The 23,525-nt window shown below is 45.9% G+C and overlaps 1 protein-coding gene across 3 annotated transcripts in view; it reads left to right on the forward strand.

Moving 5' to 3' along the window:
* KLF15 (Kruppel like factor 15) overlaps window positions 1–23,525 on the forward strand; it is a 34,923-nt gene that overhangs the window by 5,564 nt on the left and 5,834 nt on the right. The window contains exons 2-3 of one of the 3 annotated variants that reach the window (XM_048487173.1): window positions 11,578–11,702; window positions 15,426–16,522. In XM_048487173.1, the coding sequence (XP_048343130.1) occupies window positions 15,480–16,522 (1,043 nt within the window). In that variant the 5' untranslated portion in view covers window positions 11,578–11,702; window positions 15,426–15,479. The remainder of the gene's footprint in view (window positions 1–11,577; window positions 11,703–15,425; window positions 16,523–23,525) is intronic. The other 2 variants (XM_048487174.1, XM_048487172.1) reach the window with 2 other exon arrangements.

Raw genomic sequence — 23,525 nt, forward strand, 5'->3', positions numbered from 1 at the left:
TTGGCGCTGCCGTTAGCTCGATACATCTCGGCGTTGATTGAGACGCGTGAATGCTGCGCCGCCATTTCGCTATATCGTGAGCCTACGAAGTTCACGCAGCGTTACCAAGGAGCTTCCAGGTACTGCTACCTGGTTAGTAGGTTGCCCTCACTAGTTGTGCCTCGCTTTTGCTACAGAACTGCTTTGTGGGCATAATATCTGATGGAAAGCCATCAGGTCGCAATGCCTCCGGACACAGAGGAGGCAGAGCTGCTGCGTCGGGTTGTGGTGCTTCTGTGCCACTGGACGAGGGTCGTGTCTGCGCACAAGCCTTCATGCATGCCCACGGATGTGCATGATAGTTTGCCGCAGGCTTCTGCACTTTCGCCGGTCAGTGGGCGCGAAGGGCGCGTGGGTCTGCGCCGTTGGGTTGCCTTGGCCGCCGCCCCTACGCCCGGCGCGCTTCTGGGTGTACCAGCACCGTAGCAGGGACTGGTGGTATAACTGCGTGTGGTCATCATGGAGCGATGAGGAATGGCTCAAGAACTTCGCGCATGAGCAGAGGAACGTTCCAGAAGGATCGTTGACAGCCTAGCACCAGCATTGAGGCGCCAAGACACCTGCGCATCGCGGGCTGGCGTTGCCCGTGGAGATGCAGTGGGGATGGCCATTTGGTATCTGGCCAGTCCCAACTCCTTCAGGGAGATGCGGCAGCAGTTTAGATGGGCACCACCACGCTTCGAGGCTGTCCATGAATTCTGTGAAGCCGTGAAGAACATCCTGTTCAAGAGGGTTGTCCGGTTTGCGGATCCAGTGGAGAAGGTAGGCTGACAGCGGGTTTGATAGTGCTACCAGTCGTGCACACTCTCACTTTTTGGGTGCGTGTCTCTTGGGTCTGGTGGCCCTGAGGTACAGTTTCGAATTTTCTGGAGTTTGATTACACAGAGTCCAGGCAGTGGGGGACACATGTTCCCCTTTCTTTATTTTATTCGGATGAATGGGGGGAGGTGACTCCCGTGGTGGGTAGGCTTCAACAACGTCATGGGATGCGTCTTTAGCGCCCGTTCCGAACCCAGAGCGGACCGTCCAGGAATTGTGGGTATGCATATCTAATTTTGGAAGAAAAAGGGAGCTGTGGGATGCGCTCAGGTCAGAGAGGGCAAAATGTTGAACATTCTGGGGCCAGTTTTTGGGAGGAAGGGCTGGGGAAGGTTCCACCCAGGGGCAGATATCCTCACCGTGATCGCAGGGGTTGAGGCAGATATGGCGTTCGAATTTGTTTTCGCATTTGAGTATCTTGGGTAAATGAACCGACACCCACTCCTTAAGGGGCGGTTTTGATAAAGCCTGGCATTGCACACTGTATTGATACGGCTGCCAGGCACTGGGCAACCACAACCCAGGCAGGTTTATGGGTGAATTTGATAGCGGCAGCATCTTTTTTAAACTGGGGCCTGTCCTGGCAGTGCTGCGGTACCAGGACGGGCCCAGATTTTAATCCAGGGAGGGCCATTCAGCCAATTGGCCCTCCGCCTTTTCTGTATTAAAATAGAGAAGAGAGGAAATGAAGAAAATTCAGAGCAGGATCTCTGATGAGGAGAGTGGCGCCCATGGCAAAGGCATGCCTGCAGAATCGTCCCATAAGCGCGCTCATGTGCCTCACCCTGCCGCTGTTCAGAGACACAGAGCAATGGCCATGACACTAACTGTCTGTTTTTCCCAAACAACCTCCAGGTTATCGCGGATTTGCCAACATAGGCTTCCCACAGTGCGTCAGACAATTGATGGGTGCCACATACAGATTCTAAACCCATCGGACGCCCCTGCGGACTACATCAACAGGAAGAGGGTGGCCTCCATTGTTCTTATGGCTGTTTGCGATGACAAAGGGCGCTTCTTTGAGGTGGACATTGGTCACCCGGTAGAAGCCACGACGCGCACATTTTCAGGGGTTGCCATTTCACACAGGCCATGGACAGGGGTGCCTTCTTCCCAGTTAACCCTGTATTGTCCATTCCGCGGTATTGGCTGTCCCACCGTTGATTTTGGCGGATGGCGCATTCCCCATCGCGGAGGTGGCTTGTAAAGCCATACCTTCATCCACGAGAACGCGATAGAGCGCCTGTACAACAGAAGAATAGGCAGGGCCAGATGTGTTGTGGAAGCGTGCCTTTGGGCGATTAAAGGGGAGGTGGAAGTGCCTGTGGCACAAGTTGCCCATAAGGGTGGAGAGGGTTAACTCCCTGGTTGCCACTTGTGTTGTTCTACACAACCTATGCGAAGCGGAAAATCAGGACTCTCCGGAGAGTGAATGGCGGACTGGCCCCCTGCTAACTCAGATGGAAGAGCAGCAGCCCATCATAATTGACCAGGGTGAGGGGTCCTACTCTGAGGATCAGCATCTGGCAAGGGGGAAGGCTGTGAGGAATGCCCTGGCCACCTACCTCTACTGCAAACGCCCTGTGCAGAAGTAGTCTCATCCGTTCATGTCTTGTACCATTGGTGTGTGTGCTAATGTGCAAAAAATTTTTTTTTATTTTCCGTAATGAAGTTTTTCCACTGATAAACCAAACCTGCGCCTCGCGGTCTCTCAATTCTACCACACATCTCCCCTCTCCACTCACACTTGGAGACAGCATCCAGGTGAACCACCTTTCAATTGCTAAAGGAATTGTCTCATGAGTTGATTAGTGGGTGCACGGTGCTACCTTTGGGAGGCGTGAAAAAAAGATGCGGTGGTTTGTATGCGGGGAATCACTCCTGGAATTCCAATGGTCCCTAGGCAGCTCCAAGATGGGGTCATGACAGCCCGACCTATAAACGCAGCGAAAAATTGTATTATTATGAGGTATGTGTGGGAACAGTGAGGCCTTAAGTGAGGACTGTGCACTGGAAGTTCATAGGACACTGCCAGGACTCCTGTTCGCGTAACTGCATGGATGCTTGTTGTTGCTGGAACACTCTAACAGCAGTTTACAGCCTGTGCGCTGGAGGCATGAGGACAGGAAGTTCGAGGGTTAAACATGCAGCGTCACGTCGTTTTCCCGTTAGCTCACTAGGCTGCCCTTCCAAGGCTGCCTGTGCGGGCTCGTTGGCCCATCCCCTCTCGCAATTCTATCACCCTCAGTAACAGTGAGCACTTAAGAGTCGATATAGCCGTCCTCTCGGGGTGTGAACTGGTCGGAAGAAGGAGGTGGAGGCTGATGATACTGTCTGTGATCAGCAGGGGGGTGGCGCCGAACCTGGTGGGTAGCGGGAAGGCTCCCAACAGGAAAATATACTCCGGCCTCAGCAAGGCCATGGCAAGGAGGGGACACAACAGGAGCCCTACTCAGATTCAAAACAAGTGGAAAGCGCTCAAAAAAGAGTACTTAAAGCTGAGAGCCGCCTGCGGTGGAGAACCAAGCGTCGCTGGGAGGCCAAAGCACTACTCCCTCATCTTGAGGCTTGGCTGAAGGCTGGTGGTCCCTGAGCAGACATCGGAAATGAAGGGGGGTGAGTTTGGTAATTTTCTCACAACATGCTCTTGCAGTGACAAACCAGTTTCTGGTTTCAAATGCACCTGCTAGCTTTAATCTGAGCACCACTGAGAACCAACCAATCAGTGAGATTGTGAGTTTAGCTTGAAGGAGTGTGACTTCTACTTTAGTGTTACAGAGCACTCTGCGGCAATGGGTCTGCTTTGAGCACAACGCATTAGAAGGTGTGACTGTGTGAGCGAGCGAACTTCATTGCAGGTAGCAATGAGCACTACATGCAGCGGTGGATTTTGGAGGTTAACAGCCAGAGCCAGAACCACTCCCTCGGTCGTGGTGCATACCCCTGAACGCCAAGCGTGCGGCTGGTGATGTGAAACCTTACCTTTGTCAATTCAGGTTCTCACTTGAACAAGCCCAAATGTAATTGCTGTGTTTTACTTTGGCCAGCTCTAGCATTTTAAAGGCTGTGTCTGAGTCCAACCACGCCAAGTGCAGTCTTCTGAGGGTGGGCAAGTGGGAGAGGGGAATGTAATGATGCCCTTTGAGGCATGCTGCGAGTAGAGGAAGGGGCTGGAGGGCACACTCTTTCTCACTCTTCCCCTTACCACTTCCCTAGTCATGCAAATTAAAGCGGGCAATGTGAGCAACCGTTTATCTCCCCCTCCCAGCATGCATGCTCTCAGTCTGGCCTTATGGTCTAGCTGCAAAGCGCATTTAAATCATGGTGGGGAGCGACATTGTGACGTGGAGTGTTTGTCAGAGCCACTCTGCCTCTCCCGTTGCTTGCATTGCCGCAAAGTTTACCCCATCAACGTGCAGAAAGGTTACACTCTTTAACCAACAGCGGACGCTTTGAAGCAGCGCACCATATTCCCGGCCCCACCTTTGAGCAGAAACTTGATGTATTAGTGGAGTCTAAAGGCAAACTTTAAGAACTACAAAACTCTGAGAAAGTTAAGACATTAGGAACTTGCATTCAGTTTGCCGCATACCCTTGTCTGATGGGGGAGCCCCGACATGCTGGCCTCCTCTGTTCAATGACATTGTGCAGGGGCTCCTGTTAGATAGTATAATGGGAGAGAGCGCAATTTTAAAAAATTAGATGTATGTATGGCTATCTGGAGCTTGAAAAGCCATGCATCCCCCCTATTCCCCTTCAGGAGCAGCTTCAGCCCACCACCAAAACCAAGGGAGGAGAGGGAGCGAGGGGGCCACCCAGGTGCAGTGCAGTGAAGATGAGGGTAAAGCCTACCCAGAGTGCCATGTTATTCGTTCTTTGGGAAGGGTGTTGCCGCTGGATGCCAACGCGTTACCCATGTTACTGAGAGTTGTGTCATGCATCTTCAAATGCTAACTGGCTCTGCAATCTCTCCATGTTTGCAAAGGAAATGTCTAGGGACACAGAGAGGCTCTAACCCACGGCAGGAAGCTCTGCAACAGAAACCCACGACCGCGTGCAGTTGGCACTCAGACAAGAGCCATCGCTGGATGCCAACTGTGAGCATGAAGAAAAACTGGGCGAGGGGGGGGGGGGGGGTTGTTGTTTAAAGCGAGGTTCGCGGCAGCAGAATTTTTTTCTGCATGGAGCGGGATGGCTTCGCCCGGTACTGAAGAGCTCTGGAAGGGGACACAAGCAGCAGGAAGGCCAGACCCCGCGCCTTGCGCATCATCTAAATTTTTCACTGTGTTATATATCTTCCCACACTCTTCAGACAGGGGATCTGGAAGGCGCCTTGAGGCTGGCTGTGGTTGAGAAGTGGATGAACAGGAGGAAGGGGGGTCAGCCAGGAGGCTCCTGGCAAAAGCTGTGGAGGGAGCTGCAGAGAAGGCAGGCAAACCACATGGCGCGGCATCCAGCGAAAACAAGCACGCAAACTTCCTAACCCATCTCCCGCTGACCCTCAGTTGTCTTAGCTGTAAAATTGACATTGCTTAAATCACACAATAAAGGCAATTGCAATTTTTCACAAATGCTTTGTCAGCATATGGTTTAGCCATTATCGCTTGCTGGATTACATCTCATGCAAAGCAGAGGGATTGTCTGCTTTTCCATGACCTTCCTCTCCTGGCAACCAACCTGCACAGAGTGACGAGGTAGATGTATAACGTTTATAAAACATAAAACAAATTAAACTCTGATGCTTAAACGCACATCGCACTAGCCTATGCAAAAGCAGGGGGGGGGTCCTGCGGTGGTGGTGGCAGACAGAGAAAACAGGGGTGGAGTGGGTCGCAAACTGCTGGTTACATCTCTGCGAAAGCAGAGGGATTGTCTGCTTTCCATGACCATCCACTCTTCCTGGCAACCTACCACAGAGTGGCGAAGGCCACGTGTAGCCCTTTTTAAAATATTAAACCAATTAACCTTTGATGCTTAAACGCACATCACTAGCCTATGTAAAAGCGAGTTCTGGGAAATTCTGCCGTGGTGGTGGCAACCAGAGAAAACAAGGGTGGAGTGGAGTGGCTGGCTGGTTACATCTCTGCAAAGCATGAGGGATTGTCTGCTTTCCATGACCATCCCTCTCCTGGCAACCTTACCACAGAAGGCCAGGGGACGTGTAGCCCCTTTTAAAATATTAAACCAACTAACCTCCTGATGCTTAAGCAGCACATCAATAGCCTAAGTGTAATAGCAAAAGCAGGGGGGGGGGGTTCTGCGAGTGGTGGTGGCAGACAGAGAAAACAAAGAGGTGGGTGGGTGGGTGGGTGGCTGGCTGGCGGTTACATCTCTGCAAAGCAGAGGATTGTCTGCTTTCCACATGACCATCCCTCTCCTGGCAACCTACCTGGGAAGGGGCAGCCATGTGTAGCCTTGGTTTGCAAAATATTAAACAAATTTAACTCCTGATGCCTAAAGCGCTAAGCTAGCTAACCTATATGTAATAATAGAAGCTGGGAAAAACGCTTCCGTGGTAGGTGGCAGACACAGAGAAGATAATAACAGGGGAGGTCCTGCGGGGTCCATTGCTTGCTTTGGGCTTCCTCAAGCGTTTGTGCATTGGCTGTGTGATTCTTGGCAAGCCACCCTGAGTGCAGCAGCACGACCAGGAGTCTCCCCAACCACATCATCAGGTCCTCCACCTGTGATGGAAGAGAGCATGCCGGTAAAGCCCACAGGGACTCAAAAGTCGGTGTCTCCTCAGCCAGAGTGGGATAAGTCACGCATCTCCAGCATTCCATGAGATTTGCAGCGAGACCCGAAAGCTTAATTTCGGCACAAGTGGGCAGGCACTGCTGCTGAAGCACAGCTAGGGCAGGCAAGGTTTGTGATCAGCGACCGCCGGGAGCAGAGGCGTAATGACTGTACCCCAGCCACCCTTTGCCGCGAGGAGCCCATGCGCTGCAGCAAAGCTCGTCACAAAGGGTTCTGCATTATGGTCATTTCCCCTAATGTCGATGGTGGCCAGCCCTCGGCTGATGACAGCTCCCTGTTTTGCTCTCTTGGCGCGGCTCTGCATGGAATGGCCATACACTCCTCTTTCCATACCCCGCTTATCCCTCGAAAAAATACTCTCCATTTACCGCAGGCTTCTCTCCCCTGCTTCCACCATGGCGCCCTTCGCCGAAGTCAGCGAAGCACTCCAACCGCATCGTCGCACCTGCATGCGCTACCTACTGTCAGCAGTCATTCTCTCACGGCTCTGGTGAAGTCCAGTTCCATCATGGGCAGGGGTGTGGAGCCTGTAAAGAAAGGACATCGTTGTTGAAAGAAGCAAAATTAATAGCCGGAGTGATGGAAGAGACTTCTATGAATCCACTGTCATCTACCCTATAGGCTCGCATGGAGGAGACACACTTTCTTGTTGTTGAGCACATGAGCAGATCTGCATAGGCATCCCAGGAGTTTTGCAGATAAGCTGAATCAGAACCCCTAGCATTCACATTGAGAATCAAGCAGTGAGAGCTCAGTGGAGCACGGTAATGAAAGGTGCATTCACTTTATCGCGGCATGCTGTCTTCTTGTCGTTGCAATGGAGTGGTTGCTGTCCCTATCAACCACTCAGAGTGCCTACCACAAAATGCGGCTGAAGATTATTGGGGTTGGGAAGGACTTTGTGTTTTACCAGCACGCACCTTCATTTTGCACCCAGAACTCCCCAGCAATACAGGATGGTCAAAGGACGCGTCATTCATGTCACCAGAGGTGTGTCTGCAAAGAGAGCTGCCATGAAGGAGAAAGAACATGAGGCCGAGCACTCATCACTTTTCTTCCTTTTGGACAAAGCACTAACGACATTGCGCTGTGAGTAGCTGACTGGCTGCACGGAGATTGTTAGCGCGCAATGTCGTTCCAGCCAGCACACCACCACCCTGGCAGGAAGCATGAATACGCCCAGCACTAACACACATGCAATGGCTAAGAGGCATCCTGTTGTGGTCACCTCACATGCCAGCCAAGCCTGTGAGGGGACCATTGCTTTCCATCGGCATCTCCTGGCGGGAAACCATTAGATATGTGCACTGTTGTTTTTGGGGCAAATTCCATCCAAGAACAGCTATGCCCCATAACCCGATCTCCCACTTTTAGGCATGCAGCACTGTGATGGAAGGGATATGCGTTGGGAACACCACAAAGCATGGCCTTACGCCCAGCGAGGCTAAACGGCCAATAGGCTCACCACTCATCTGGGCGACATAGGGATCTCGCGTGGCGTAAGTCCTCCTGGAGAATTGCTGATTTCACGAAGGTGGGAAACTAAGTTGGCGAAAAGCGTTACAAGTTCAGTAGCTCGCGTGCAGAACCGTTGACCAAAGAGGAGGAGAGGGAGGAAATTGAGGATTCACCCACAGTCCACTGCACTGTGCAACAACTTAGCTGACAAGCGAGGAATGCAAGCATTTCCCCCTGCACATCCGCGCCTTACACAGAGAATAGGGACATGGCGGGGAACCACAGTTAAACCAACCCAGAAGTGAAGCGATTGCAGAGTCTGGAGTGCCCCCACATCACAAGAGAGGCACAACAGGGCAACGCAAGCTGCATCCACGAGGAGCTATCAGGCGCAGAAGTATAGGAAAAACTTTCACCCGGGATGTAGGGGATGGGGTGGAAACCTGCAGGGGTCACCGGCGTCCTATGGTCTCCCAAGTCTCTGCTCCTAGCAGCTGGTGGAACTCCCCACCGGCGGCAGCGTCTGGAGAAGCGATCCGCGGCGCTTTACTCTGTAGCCCGAAGACTGATCTTGCCCGGGGGGGTTGATCAGTCCTGTCCCCCCAACATCTGCTCGAGGCTCCTCATAGAAGAGGGCATCGTCCGAGGCCCATTCCTGAAGTGTTGTTTCGTGCTGGGTGTATCCGGCTTAAAGTCCCTTTTCAAAGTCTTTGCCTTCGTCCTGCACTCAGCGGACGTCCTGTTGTTACTTGCTACGGCGCATTTGATCCTGCCAAACCCTCTCAAACCGTCCAAGTTGCGGTGATGCGAGGACTTCAGCGAAGCTGAACTTCCTCTTCCCCACGCGGCCAATGAGGAGTCGCTTCGTCTCCTCCGGCATGCATGATAAAAGCCTACCGGACCCTTACGAAATGGCGGCCGGGTGTTTGTGCGCTAAACCAGTTTCCTCCCATCCCGTTAAAGAGACTCTTGAAGCGTTGCGCGCTGATAACGGGGCAGGAAAGCGAGCTGGCGAGTCACCGTGCTGGGCAAATATCACCGTTACAGCGGGGACCCGCGAAGACCACCGGTGAATTGGCGGCAAAACATACCGCGACCCGAAGCGGTATGAGGCCGAGTACAAAAGGAACAAAGGAATGTCTTGTAGCGCAGCCAGGCGCCCGTCGCGCTCCCATTGGATGGATCAAATCTAGGTCTGCAGCTGGTAAACCCTAAGCTGCCGCCTGATCCACTTTAAGCTCCACATTTGTTTTAGCAGCTAGGCACCAAATTCTGGGGGGAAACTGCGTTTTCCCAAAAAGTTGCACAAGTATCGAGCGACAGGAAAAATGTGGAACAACGGCTGGAATGTGGCACAAAAAGGGGGTCGGCACACATTTCGGCTTAAGTGTGTGCGAACAGATGTGTGATACTGCGACGACCTCACATGCCAGATCTGCAACAAACAGTGTGTGCGAAAACGCCCACAGAGATGTTTTTCAGGGCAGGTTTTGTTTTTGTTGTAGTGGTGTCTCCAAGGACAGCACTTCCATTAAAGAAAACTCATGGGCATGTGGGGGTGGGGGAGTAAAGAGCCCGCATGGTGTAATGATTAAGTGTGGAGGACTCTGATCTGGAGAACTGGGTTTGATTCCCCACTCCCCCACATGAGCAGCAGAGTCTAATCTGGTGAACCAGGTTTGTTTCCCCACTCCTACAAATGAAGCCTGCTGGCTGATCTTTGGCTGGTTACGGGTCTCTCAGGACTCTCTCAGCCCCACCTACCTTACAAGGTGTCTGTTGTGGAGAGAGGAAGGGAAAATGATTGTATGCCATTTTGAGATTCCTCAAAGGTAGAACCAAATGGGGTATAAAAACCAACTCTTCTTCTTCTTCTCCTAAGCGCTGGTATACTTAAGGCCATCCCAGGACTGGGAAGAACATGGTCTCTGCTCATAGTGACTCTACCTTTTGAACACCAGCCCTGCTCCTGTTCATATAGCTTAATCTCATTGGCTGCATAGCCACCTTCTGGGAGCAGTTTCTTTAACACAATAAAGTGTGACAGAATTATTCCGGAGTAAAAACTGAGGCTGGAATATGTCTCATTGAATACATGTTTGGGCAGGGGTTAAAGTCTTGGATTCCGCAAGCAAAACTTGTCTCTTTGGGTGCTAGACAACACTGACTGTTAATTATATAATTTTCCTGCATGGAAACAATAACAGTTGTGGGGTGAGTCTGAATTTCTTGGAATTTCTGGGCCACAGTGTACTATTGAAAGTAAGCAGCGGTTTTTAGCAGATGCATTGACTATGTCCCAATAATGTGTATAATGTAACAGGGAGCAACTATTTGTGCAATCTGGGCAGTAAGGAGCACACAGATCTATGGGATTGGTTGGCATCAAGGGCTTGTTGACAAGCCTGGAGTGGTTATCCGCAGCTGTTTGAAAAGCAACAAGGAGCGAAACAGGCGATGAGGGCATTCCCTTTTAGTGCTCGCAATGTTCCTGTGAGGGACAAGCAGCTCAATTATTTTTGTTTGCTGTCCTCATGTTGTTCTGAATGCTAGCTGGGAAAATGCAGTGATCTACTGGCATGTTTACTGCCTCTTTGCTGGTGACCTAAGTAGGCAACTATTGAGGAGAACAAGGCTCCTCTGAAAATCAGCAGCAAGATAGCAACACTGGTAGCCTGGTTGAGACCCGGGATACTGTTGGGCGCTGGGAAATAGTTCATGTGCATCGCTACAGTGCTGGCGGCTTTTCAGCTGCAGATTAAAGGAACACATTAATTGATTAAATGTTCAGAACAGCCATCAATCAATGAAAGTATGTTTTTAACAACTTGTAACTTTATTTATTGTCCGAAGTCCTTGGGAAATCTTGAGTCGAAGGAAGCATTTGGCCACTAGTGGGGGGATTAATCATGTGCATTCCTCCAACACCCTAAATTCCCTTCAACTGCAGTTGGAGTTTTGATAGGGCAGTGAAAGCAGCACAAGATCTCACATACTGATTGGTGTGCTTTTGTGGATATCACCCCTTGCCTCATGTTCATATTTCCTCACTGAGACAGCATTGATTTGTGCCATATGGTACAGAGATATAAAAAGAAGAACAGCTAGCCCTGTATGGAAAACAAACTTGCTCCTTCTTCCTGTTCTCTCTTGATTCTGGTTTCAGGACCATGATTTCTGAAACAGAGGTCCTTTTTACACTGCTTGAAATGATAGGATGGAGTCATGACTTAATGGTAGAGCACATTGTTTGCATAGAGAAGATTCCCCATGTGCATTCTCTGGCATCTAAAAATGAAAGGATCTGAGGCACCTAGTGTGGGAAAAGACCCAGGACAGAGTACTGCACAAGCAGTTAGAGTACTGGACGAGCAACGCAGGCCTGAACGAAGCTTCTCATCCCATTGAGTAAAATCCAGACTAACATCTTCTGCCCTTCTTTGTGTATTGCATATTTTTTGTACACACAACTCTTTTCTTATAAAAGCCTGTTTCTCTTTGCAGTTTACATCAGTACTTGCCCTGGTAAACTGATCGATCACAATCCAAAGAAGCGTTAGGTGAGCTGAAATCCACTGATTATAAGTGGGCTTAAGAATACCTAATTCTATACTGACGTATAAAGAGAGGTATGTTTTCCCAAATGCTAAGTAAACATGTGCCAAAGAACCATGGTTAACCATAACTTTTCAGCATGTACTTACTGCACATTTTGTTATGCATATCTCTGTTTCACATACTAGATATTTATTCCCCAAAGTGAGCAGGAACCCACTGGGGGAGGAATCTTCAGGCTGCCTCGTTGATGAGGTGGCGGTGGCAGCGAGACTTGGCTGATAGGGGGAGCAGGAAGACTCGAGGTAGCGCAGATGGCCAAATTCACCAACAGCCAGTCTCACACCGCGGCAAAGCAGGTGATGCCCCACACTCAGTTTCTTAAAGGTTAAAAAAGAATGGCAAAAAATGAATGGATGGGATGGAAGCAGAACTGGTAGGCACTGGGACCCAAGCAGAGCATTCTATGACAAAGAAGGCCCAGCATATGGTGGAGGAACATAGAACTGTACTTTAATCTTTCAATGGAAAAGAGTATAATTTTCTGGACACACTGGAAAGTATGAGGGATGACTGAACCATCAGAAACATTGTATGATAGCCCCACGATGCAAAGAAGCCATCTCCAGCCCAACTATTTGCATACTGCTGAGCCACCTTTGAAAGCCATGTGCCACATGGCAATACATTGAGGCTGTGACAAACACGGCCATACAGCCCGGAAACCACACAGCACCCCAGTGATTCCAGCCGTGAAAGCCTTCGACAATACAGTTGCTATATACCTCTTTTTCACACATGCAAAAATGAAAGACAGTGCTAGCTAGATAAATATTTTTAGCCTACCCAAGCTGCCACAGACTTGCAGCTCATTGTCAGTGCTGTAGTTTATCCATTTATGTGTTTACATTTGTGTTAACAAAGTTTGTTATGAAGTTTTTGTTTGTATAATAATATATATTTTTTAAAAAACTGTCATGGTCAGATTTGTCCTTTGTTTCACTAGCAAATATTAGGAATAAATTAATCAGGTGAAGAATACTGATTGCCTACTTGTTAAGTAATCAATTACTTCAGTGATTAAATAGTCATTAGTGTTCGTATGACCAAAACATCTGAGTAAGTGCCTTTTTGAGATCTTGAAATAGTGTGAGATAGTTTAAAAGTGAATAAGCAGTGCTACCCCACATGCCGAACCAATAGAAGCATGATAGAAACCCCTGGACTTTTCTATACAAATCCCCTAAAACGTTTCTAAATCATTTTCAGTCCGCTCCCCCTTTACAACGATGTATCTCTGCACTCACTCCACTGTGTGAGGCCCCAATTCTGATCTTGGCTATGTAGAGAGAGGAGAAGGAAGGCTTAACTCTTTCACACCCACGTTTCTACTAATGAAAACTGGGTACTTATGTTATTAATTCTATAGATACAGGTACCCATTGTTTGCATGCCTTTTTTCTTTAGAGGGTCATAACAATATGGTACATGGTATTGGTTTTGATTAGGAAAACCATGCAAGGGTAGAAGCCTTTACATGGCCGTAATCCCAATTGGGGCCCCACATAGGTGTAATTCATCTTAAAATGATGCTTGGAAGATCAGATCACAATGCTTCCAGAGCGTTATCTGTGATCTATGGCTCGAAGGGAAAACACAACTTTAATACTTTTTATTTCCTATTAAACTGACACACATATATCAAAACCTCATCAAATAAATTGTGTCCTTAATTTTAGGTTGGCTGATTTCCCCACCAGCTAATCAATTAATCTGCCAATTAGAATAGTTAAATAGGCTGTGCATGTGCTGCCTATTTCTGTGGAGGGACTCCTGGTTTTTCATTGACCACAAAATCTAGTCTTCAGTATTTTCAGGCGTGTAACACAGGTATGTGAGGAATCCCCTTCGCTGCTTGAAGTGATTATAAGCTAAAAATCACACATGATAGGCTCTGAACTTTGTTTGAACTTCCTACTATTCAATACTTGTGAACATTTCCTAAGCATTGTCAGTTGACAGGAAGAGATGACTGGCATTTGCACATAAACTGAGAAAATGGGCAACGTGGCAGGCTCATGTGTCTCATTTCAAAATTCAGTATCCATGTCCTCTGGCTTGCATCAATATAAAGCCTTGTCTCAAATAAATGCACTTTTATTCATGCTCACTGCTTCCTGTGGAATGTTGATAGATGGGTGCTGATGGAGCTTATGAGAGAAACGGCGCACAAATCTTTATGGCTGCATCAGCCCCATATAGCATTTCCATAAGCAGAATAAAATAAAAATGGGAGGCAATTCTGCAGAACAGGCTGCAAGTATAATAAGCATCCTTTGTTTCCAATATCCACAACTCATGGCAAAGAGGTTGGAACTGCAGTAGCAGAGGGACATGTGGAAAATGAGACTCTGCAGAAGGCATCTTGGTATTTCCTTCATGTTAGATCACATGCCCTTTATTACAACACACACACAAACCCAGATCAAATGATTGGTCTCCACAATTCACATATCTTCCGCAGAAAGCTCTGTGAGCTCTGTTTTCAATCAGCCACTTTGACCAGAACAAATAACTGTGGTTTGATGTATACCTCAGACACTTTCTTCTGCCTTTCACAACCGAAGTGCAAGTTGCAAGAGCTGCATTGCCTGCTGGGCAACTGTTACTTAAGTGACTGTGACTGGGAAGATATATGCATGATTCCCCCGATGGACTTAAACAGAAATACAATGCTGGAGTTTGAGAAATTAATATTTTTTTTTGGGGGGGGGGGTTAATTGATATTGAGGCTGTGTTAATTGAGGCTTGTTGGAACACAGCATAATTTGATGGGTCAGAATGCTCTGAGAACTGAAACTAGAGGTGAGTTGCTAATTCTAATGTGTGTTCCCCAAATTTAGAAGCTGGTGTGTGGTTGTGATCATCCCTAGGCAACGTTCTCAGGTGATAGGTAGTGACATATGCTGTCGAAGTCACTATTGTTTCAGAGGCGTGCAATGGTGTGGCAAGCCAGATTCCAATGTTGACAATCACATTGTAATAATAGGCGTTTGTAATGGTGGTAATGAGACTGTTGAAATGAGATGTCTCTCCAGATTGGACCGCGTATGGTTAATTAATTGAGCTCGGTTCAAGGCTATGCAAGGAGCGACAATAATGGTAGACAAACCAATGCATTAATCTGGAAGGGGAAATCCTCCCAGCAAAGTTGCTCGTGAAGTGAAACCCATATTTTTAGCTCCTGCTACACTGAGCCTTGTATTACGCTGATTAGCCTATATTTGTACAAGTGAGAAAGTTAAAAATAAAGCCTGTGGAAAGCTACTCGGGAACTAACAAGAGTTGTTTTTAATGCAGCCCAGTAATAAACACTCTTCTTGATACGGAGGTTTGGGGATGGTAAAAATTTCAGCAGTTTCCCCCTTTCTCTATCCATTTGGCTCTGACTCCAGCACTCATTGCTCAGCCAAAAGATGGACAGCAACATCTTCCCTCTTGCTAGCAGTCTTCTGGAAAGGAGGCCTGTTGTAAATCTAAAGAACACATCGTTGTGAAATAGTTTTTTTTTTAATTTGGAGAGAATTCTTTTGCAAACATGTGGTGCAATCTTGGAAAAGGCTTCCAAGCACTCAAGAAATCTCTCGGGTGATACAAGCAATATCAAAGCATGTAGCAACATGTGCAGTCAGCGAGGACTCCCATCTGAGCTGCAGAACACTTTGTAGTTTAAGCTCATTGAGATGAATGATTAAACTTGACTTCTGACTGTCAATGTTTGTGTTTCCCATATTCAGGTTTTTGACTGCTGGTACATGCTGGTGGGATATCCATAAAGCGATCATCCAGGAATGGTGGATCACTTTCTTCCTGCGGATGAATCTTTCTCATCCACAAGACCCACTATTGGATATTTTGGGGACATGACAGCTATTGGGCAGTCATACCAAATGCTGCCTTCCCCTTTGTCAGAAGACGACAGTGATTCTTCAAGCTTTTGTTCTTGTTCCAGCCCTGATTCCCAAGTTCTTGGTTCAAGCTATGGGAGTTCATCAAGTATGGAAAGTCAGGACAGTATCTTGGACTACTTGTTGTCCCAAGCATCTTTTGGGAATGGCCCTTCCTCTTGGTGGGATAAAAGGAGACTTCAGCCCATTGTGAAGGAGGAACATTTTAGGATGCCAGAGTTTATGGTGGAGATGGAAGATTCTGGACCATTTCAGCCCACCCTTGAGGAGATTGAGGAGTTTCTAGAAGAGAACATGCAAGCAGACTTCAAGGAAGGGCCTAAAAGTGAGACCAAAGACATAAGAGCATGTAGCCAGATTACCATGGCTTCCATACAGCAAAAAGACCACACGGTGCCAAGTAATAATTTAAAAGACAGTAAAAGTGAACAATCAAGCAGCACAATGGAAAGTAGCCATGCATCAAATGGAGGAGTGTCCCTTGATGGAGGGATACCGGTCATGCTCCAAATCCAACCAGTGCAAGTGAAACAGGCAACAAACACGAGCCCTAGTTCACAAGGACCAGTGCAAGAGAACATTAAAATTGCACAACTCCTAGTCAACATCCAAGGGCAGACATTTGCACTTGTGCCACAGCTTGTTCAATCGTCCAACTTGAACTCATCCTCCAAATTTGTTCGCATAGCCCCAGTTCCAATTGCTGCAAAACCTCTTGGACCAGGAGGTACAATCCAGGGTCAAACTGGCGTAATCATGGGTCAAAAGTTTCAAAAGAACCCTGCAGCTGAACTTATTAAAATGCACAAATGTACTTTCCCTGGATGTACCAAGATGTACACTAAAAGCAGCCATTTGAAAGCCCACCTGAGAAGGCACACAGGAGAAAAACCTTTTGCATGCACTTGGCCTGGTTGTGGATGGAGGTTAGTACTGGGGTGTGGCAGCAGAGTGTGTTCTTTAAATATTACCATTCATTACTCACTGTCTGACGGTCAGAAATTGAAACAGAGTTCATTTTCTAACATTCACTGTTCCTGTGGCTCTCGTCACTATTCAAACACCTTGTCTTCAATGTAGATAATGTTAAAAACACTGGGGAACTGAATAACATAATATATTGGCATTCAATTTTTTTTTAAAAATAGATTTTTTAAAAAAGGAAAACTAACAACAACTTGTATTTCATTTCATGACACAGAGATTTTTTATTGGTTGGAGCAGCCTTTTGTTCGCTCTCAATCCAGTTCCAATTCTTTCTTCAAGTTGAATGAAAGTTAAGGATAGATACCAACAACAATTAGTAGCATTATTGTATTAATTGGATTATATAACTAGTGGATTCAGATGCTTCTTTTTTCTAATTATCTTAAATGGAGATTCATGGAAACCTCAATCTTGTGAATGACGAAACACACACTGTGTGGGCCAACAAAAGCTCAGTATGTTTGCAATTTGGTCTTCTACATTTGTATTGACCTGTGACTGAGCATTTTTGTGTCAAATAGCATCTATTAGGATCCCCTGTTCAGATTAAGGACACTGTTCCTCCATACCTTTGTGCTGTTTGACTGACCTCAGACACCCATCTGGGTTTGTTAGTTGCCCAGTTGATGAAAGCATTCAATTTGGCACTTTGCTTGTATGTTTACCTGAAAGGGCACAGCAACTCCAGGCTGGCAACTGATTGTTAAGAAAATAGCCCAGGATTGGGGAGAAAGGTTTAATTCCAGTGACCTCTGAGGGTAGTTAGACTTTTCTACAATGCTTTCAGGCACAACCAGATGTTTACTAACCTGCTATTAGGTTGGATCTTCTGTCACACAGGATTCCATGTACACCAGACTCCCCTTTCTCCAGAGTCAGACTAAATTGTACAAGGTCTGCTCATCCCCAGAGATAGGCCTGACAATTGAGCACTCTTTTCTCTCTCAGAGATAGAGCTGATGCGATCAGCCACGCTACTAGCCAGAGCTACCCTGTCTACTCTTTTTCCTGAGTCAGACCTGAGCTGTCACTACTTTCTCCCTGAGGCAGAACTAAACTCCTCTTCTCCTCTGCTCCCTCCAACATCTCACCCTCCTTCTCAGGGGTGATTGGGTGCTGAGCAGCACTCCTATGGGCTCATCTGAATGGCTGATTTTTCCTTCGGGGCAGGACAACCTCTTGCCTGTCACAAACCCCTTTCTCTTCAGTGTCTTGGCCCTAATCCAAACTGGGTATCCAGCAGCAACTGTTTAGCAATATAAAGAATTAGTAGATCAATTCATGGATCTTGTAGTGTCTCATCTAATTTGGGACTCAGTGAATGAGAATAACTGGTCCTTAGTTGTTCATTGGCTTTCAACATAGGATTGCAAAATTGACAACATTTCTCCATTCTGATGAATTTTATGCATTTCCTGCCAATGAGGCATAAGGCAAGATGTTTCCATGCCTTTTCCCTGTGTTTTCCAGAGAAAGATTTGACAATTAATAAAAAACAACACAGTACTGATAGTTACCTGTATATACATTACAAATGTTTTCTGTCCCTAGTGAATGTTTGCTGTCCCTAGTGAAACCTATCACATAATTATTGTAAACAATGTGTTCAGATGAAGGACAGTATAAGAAAAATGTGTCCAGGTTTTTAAAATGCTGGTAAGAAACTGATTTATAGCCCTGGCATTCTGTAGTGCATAGACTATATGACCTTCAGATTACTGTAAGGGTACTTCTGTGTGAGCATAAGACTCACAAAGTTCTTTAAAGTGCAGAAGATGTTGACTGAATGTTTGTCATAACAGAGTGGCCAGGTTCTCAATGATATGGAAATTGAAAATATTATTCGGCAGTCCAGCATGTGAGGAGAATGAAGAAGTATGCTACACTGCTGTATTGGATTCGTGGGATGCAGAATCATCTTCTTCTAGTTTCTGATACATGGCTGCATACTATTATCAGCGTTGGCTGTTTAATGCCATGTTTTTGGTCCCTGCTTGGGTTTTCAGTAACAGGTGTGGTAGGTGCTAAATACTTCATTGACCACAATGCTTGGCTCAGTGGACTGTATGCACTTAACTTGGTAGATCTCATTGTGTAGGTCTCCTTTAAGAGGTGTGGTGCTTCAGAAGTCTCCCCCCCCCCCCCACCCACAGAAGCTCTGAACAAGAATTGACTACAGATCCTGGGCATAGTTCGCCATTGGTAGACATTCTAGAACTTCTATTTAGAGTGCAGAGCCTTTCCAAGTTGCTATCTTGCATAGTTATCTTTGTGCTACTACTCTACATTACTTGAGCAATTTAATCTAAACATTTCACCACTCTCATGAATGGATTACTCATGTAAGCAGAGATCTCAGATTACCTTCTATCCCTGTTCATGCAAGCTGATCAGCTGTGTTTTCTGACTGTCCATCTCCTCTGCTTGTGTGATTAGCAGAAGACATATTAGGCAGGTCAAGTAGTATATGAATGGTTCATAGGTTAATTGCATGGCTGAGAAAGGAGATTTGTCATTGTCCACAAGTCAGGGTAAGAATTTTCTCCAGGACTTCACTCATGGTGAATTTCAGTGGGGAAATCTTACAGTTTTAGATGCAATCCCACTTTAACTCTGGCATAGTCCTGATTTTGATGCAGACCTTTGCAATTGGGACTTGTTTTTAAACAGAAGGTGGGTGCAAATTTTTCCAAAGACTTGTTTCCTTCAACTACACCTCTCTTTAGGATAAGTTTGAGATTCCAGCACATGCTGTGTGTTCTTCTTGAACATCAAAGTCAGATCAGCAAGTAGCTGTTGAGCCAACTGAGCCTGGAATTACAGTCTCTTTTTTATCAGTGGAGCATGTTTACTTTTCAGAAGTTCAGAGAGAGCTGGGACCTCATATGACTGGACTGAGTACATCTGGAGCCTCTGTTTTCTTTAAAGGTTTTCTTTATCATCCCGAATTAACATGACCCAAGATACTTCTAGTATTTTTCCTCCAGTCTTTCCCTTTCTTCTATGTGCCAAGGTGGGTAGGATTTATTTTCTTTAGAATTGAAGGGTGAGTGGGTATTTTCCCACAAAACTGCACAAAGAACAATGAAAGAAAATGGAAATGTTAAACCATGAGCTAAAACAGAGCTAAAGATGTTCCATCTCCCTTAGGATAGTGAAATAAAAGCAATAGTCTCGAAATCACTTACTGTAATTCTTTGAAATGCCACTGGTTCCAGTAAGTGGTTGCCATTCTTGAAATTAAACAAAAAAAATCTGTACTGGGCTTCAAGGCAAAACCTAGAGATGGTTCAGAATAGGTGTTGCAAGGTAGAATGCAGAGTACAGCATGGTAGATTTGAGGAATGAACCTAAAACAAGAACTGTGTATTCATAGGGGCTTTTTAAATCCTAAAATTGCAAAAAAATCCTCCCTGCTTTTATTTTCTGATTCTTCTGACAACCGACCTAAAAGATGATGATGATGATGATGATGATAATAATAATAATAATAATAATCAGCAGCAGCAGCAGCTGAAGAAGAAGCAGAGGAAGTCTGCCTAGTCTGGAATTTTTGATGGTTTTTTTCTAGTTGGCTGGCAACCATGTTCTCACACCTGTCATGTCCAAATCCTTTCAACGTGGAGTACAGTTGTCATAATTCCTGAGGACTTCTTGAAGGTGGTCTTGTTTTAGTAGGTCTGTTCCAGAATGAATGGGTAATGGATCTCAGCACCCCATAAAATCCCCTTTAAATACTGTTGAACAAATGTTCCCTTCGGTATTGGTACACCCATAGCTTTGAGACTTCTCTGCATCTGCATACAGGAGGAGTTGGCAAGCAGGGAGAGAGAGATCTCTGCTCCTGAGTGAACTGCCTTTAGGGTTTACTTCCATGCTGCTGATGTCTTACCACCTTCACTGGTGCTATTTTCCTTGAGTTTTCTCTCCATCGGAATAGGAAGGCAATGGAAGAATGAAGAAAAAGCCAAAGTGCTCAGGAATATCTTTCCCAGTGTGCATCTTGCATCCCCATTCTTCTTATGAATTCGCTTGCTTGGGAATATGGAAAAAAGCACTTTGAGAAGGGCAGCTTTTCTGGAAAGGATGTCAAAAACTACCCTGTCTCTTTGTTAGAAAATGAATTTTTCTTGAGTGCAGGTCTCAACCGTTTCATTACTGGTCAAAGGCACATTCGTTTCCCCTGAGGAAACTAATGCTGAAGAAGAAGAATGCTGAAAATGCACCAGGGAATCCAATACCAGTTTGCTGCCAAACCCCTTTGCATCTATCAGTGCTGTCATGACTCCTTTCTTCTGCTGTCTTCCTCCTGTTTCGAGGATGTTGACAGAAGTGACAGTCATGATAAGGCCAATCTACCAACTAACTTCACTTCATGTCTTACAATTTGTGCTGGTCTAGGCATTATTTTAGGGATGCTTCTAAGATTTCTCTTATCCAAATTTCTCTTTTGGTGTTCTGAATCAGCTAAATACCTTTTCAACAAAAAGAACTAAGTGGAATTGTAACTTCATGCACTATGTGCTGGACCATCTTTATTTTAGAATGCTCTGCTTGGGTCCTATTGCCTACCTAGTTCTGTTAGGTAGGCACTAGGACCCAAGCAGAACATTCTAAAACAAAGATGGCCCAGCACGAGATGGACAGTTCTATTTAGTTCTTTTTTTAAAAAAAGGTTGTAGACTTGGTTCCAAAGGGGACCCCTGAAGTTATTGAAAGTATTTTTAATAGTTCAACTTTTTTTAAAAAAATCTGAATGTTGTATGGAACATTGTACATATGTAATTAGACTCAGCTTTCAGTTCTTTCCTATCTCTTCCCCCCTTTGTACACTATGATGTGCATGTGCTCAGAGATAAAACAAACAATGCTGATGCAATCATATGCTTGATTGCATCAGTATCCTTTCTGAGCAGTGTTTTTCCAATGAAGGATTTGAAAAACTATATAAAAAAGCAACCTTGATATGATTGTATAATTAATCATACCAAGACTCATGTGTGGTGTTTCACCTAAGTGCAGGGAGACATGTGTGCATCAATAAAACATGGCATCCCCCCACCCCCCCAAAAGCTAGGCGCAATCATATGTAATCCTGGCAAAACTGTTTTTTGACAGTGTTTCATCAATACATACATGCAAGTGTAAAGGGGGGGGGGGGTTGTACATGAAATGAAGGAAATCAATGTTGTGACAAGCTGTACTTGCTGTAGTTGCTGAATTCATTTGAAAAATCTTCCTAGAGAAATGAGTTCAGGGGATTGCTTCCCAAGGCAGAGTAGACCCACAAAATAATAAAGGTCCAGATCAAGAGAAATCTGTGCATCCCTCCTTTATTTCCATTTTTACTCCTTCCTCATGGTCGCTTTCAACATCTTAAAAAAAAATCATGTGACAGTAGCAGCAACGTATGAGTTTTACCTAGCTCCGTCCAGATAAGTAGTATCCATTGAAAGGGAAAATTCATGAAAATTCACAGGCTGATGATATCACATAATGTGGCTATTGTCTCAAAAAGTTACAATATAAGCATGGAAAGTCACCACAAAACAAAAACAATGGAGCATGGATAAGACAACATCAAGGCCAACCCTGAATCATTTCAATTACATTAATAGCTCTTCCAATTGTACTGTTAGATTTCCTTCCTTCCTTCCTTCCTTCCTTCCTTCCTTCCTTCCTTCCTTCCTTCCTTCCTTCCTTCCTTCCTTCCTTCCTTCCTTCCTTCCTTCCTTCCTTCCTTCCTTCCTTCCTTCCTTTTTTTGTTTCAAGAGCAATGATCTAACTGTTCAACACAAGCAGACAGTGCCTGCAGGCAGATGAAAATATCTCCCCATGTAAAGAAGAACTATTTCCTATGATTTCTTAAATGTGTTTGTGAGTCAGCATGAATGGTGCCGCAGATCGGGAGAATGATTTTGGCAATGACAGCTACTGCAGAGAAAAATAATATTGCCCCATACAAGGGGAAATTATTTTGGCCCAGTATAGCTTAGTAGCATTGAGTCTCCTGTGGGAATATTGCAGCTAATAAAAAGGTTACCAGCAAAACCTAAACAGACCATGACTCAGGAAGAAGTACAGTCTAAAACAACTGCACTAGACATATAAGACAAAGTGAAACGAAAATGGTTGCTGGTAGTGGACAGATTCTGGCTTTTTCTGGACAGTGCAAATAAAACATCTTGAGGATGTAGAAAGCATTTTGGGGAAGAACTCCACATAGCTTTTTCCTGAAGGAATCTTCAGGATGTTTTATTTCTGCTCAACCTGTTGTATTCCAAACTAAATTAGTGATCTTTTTCCCCAAGACATTTTCAAGATGTTTCTTGCTTGCTATGCAGAGCTCAGGAAATGTCTCCTTTCTCCCACCCAATTTCAAAGCTCTCACTTTTGTCTTCTCTGCTTCTCGTGCCCACCGTTTTCTGCTGTTGCAAAGAACCTCTGTGCCACCCACCGTTTGCTGAAGGTTTCTCACAGATGTTCCTCTGCAGCTGCTCACCATTCCAGTGTTTAAAGTACATGAATAAACTTAGTTTTGCCTGGCAATTCCATGAACATGTCCTTTTCCCCAATTTTTTTGTTTTCAGTGAGGTGTCTTTGACGCTACGAAGACATTCGAAGACATCTCATGGAAAACAAAAAATGGAAAAAACAACATGTTCATGAAATCACCTGTCAAAACTACGTGTATTTGTGTACTTTAAATACTGAAATGATGGGTGGCTGCAAGCCAAGTAGAGGAAACATCCATGGGAAACCTTCAGCAAATGGCGGGCAGCATGGAGGATCTCCATGTTTTCATTGGCAATACTTTATTTTTTTTGCACCATGGCGGATTCCGCACAAGACAAAAACAGCGCCCCAAGGACAGTAAAAATGCCATCCCTGGGGTGCTGTTTGCACAGCTGCCGCCTCCACAATGAGGCAGTGCCATGCTTT

This window comes from Sphaerodactylus townsendi, linkage group LG03 (assembly GCF_021028975.2).
Source record: "Sphaerodactylus townsendi isolate TG3544 linkage group LG03, MPM_Stown_v2.3, whole genome shotgun sequence".
Taxonomy (NCBI): Eukaryota; Metazoa; Chordata; class Lepidosauria; order Squamata; family Sphaerodactylidae; genus Sphaerodactylus; species Sphaerodactylus townsendi.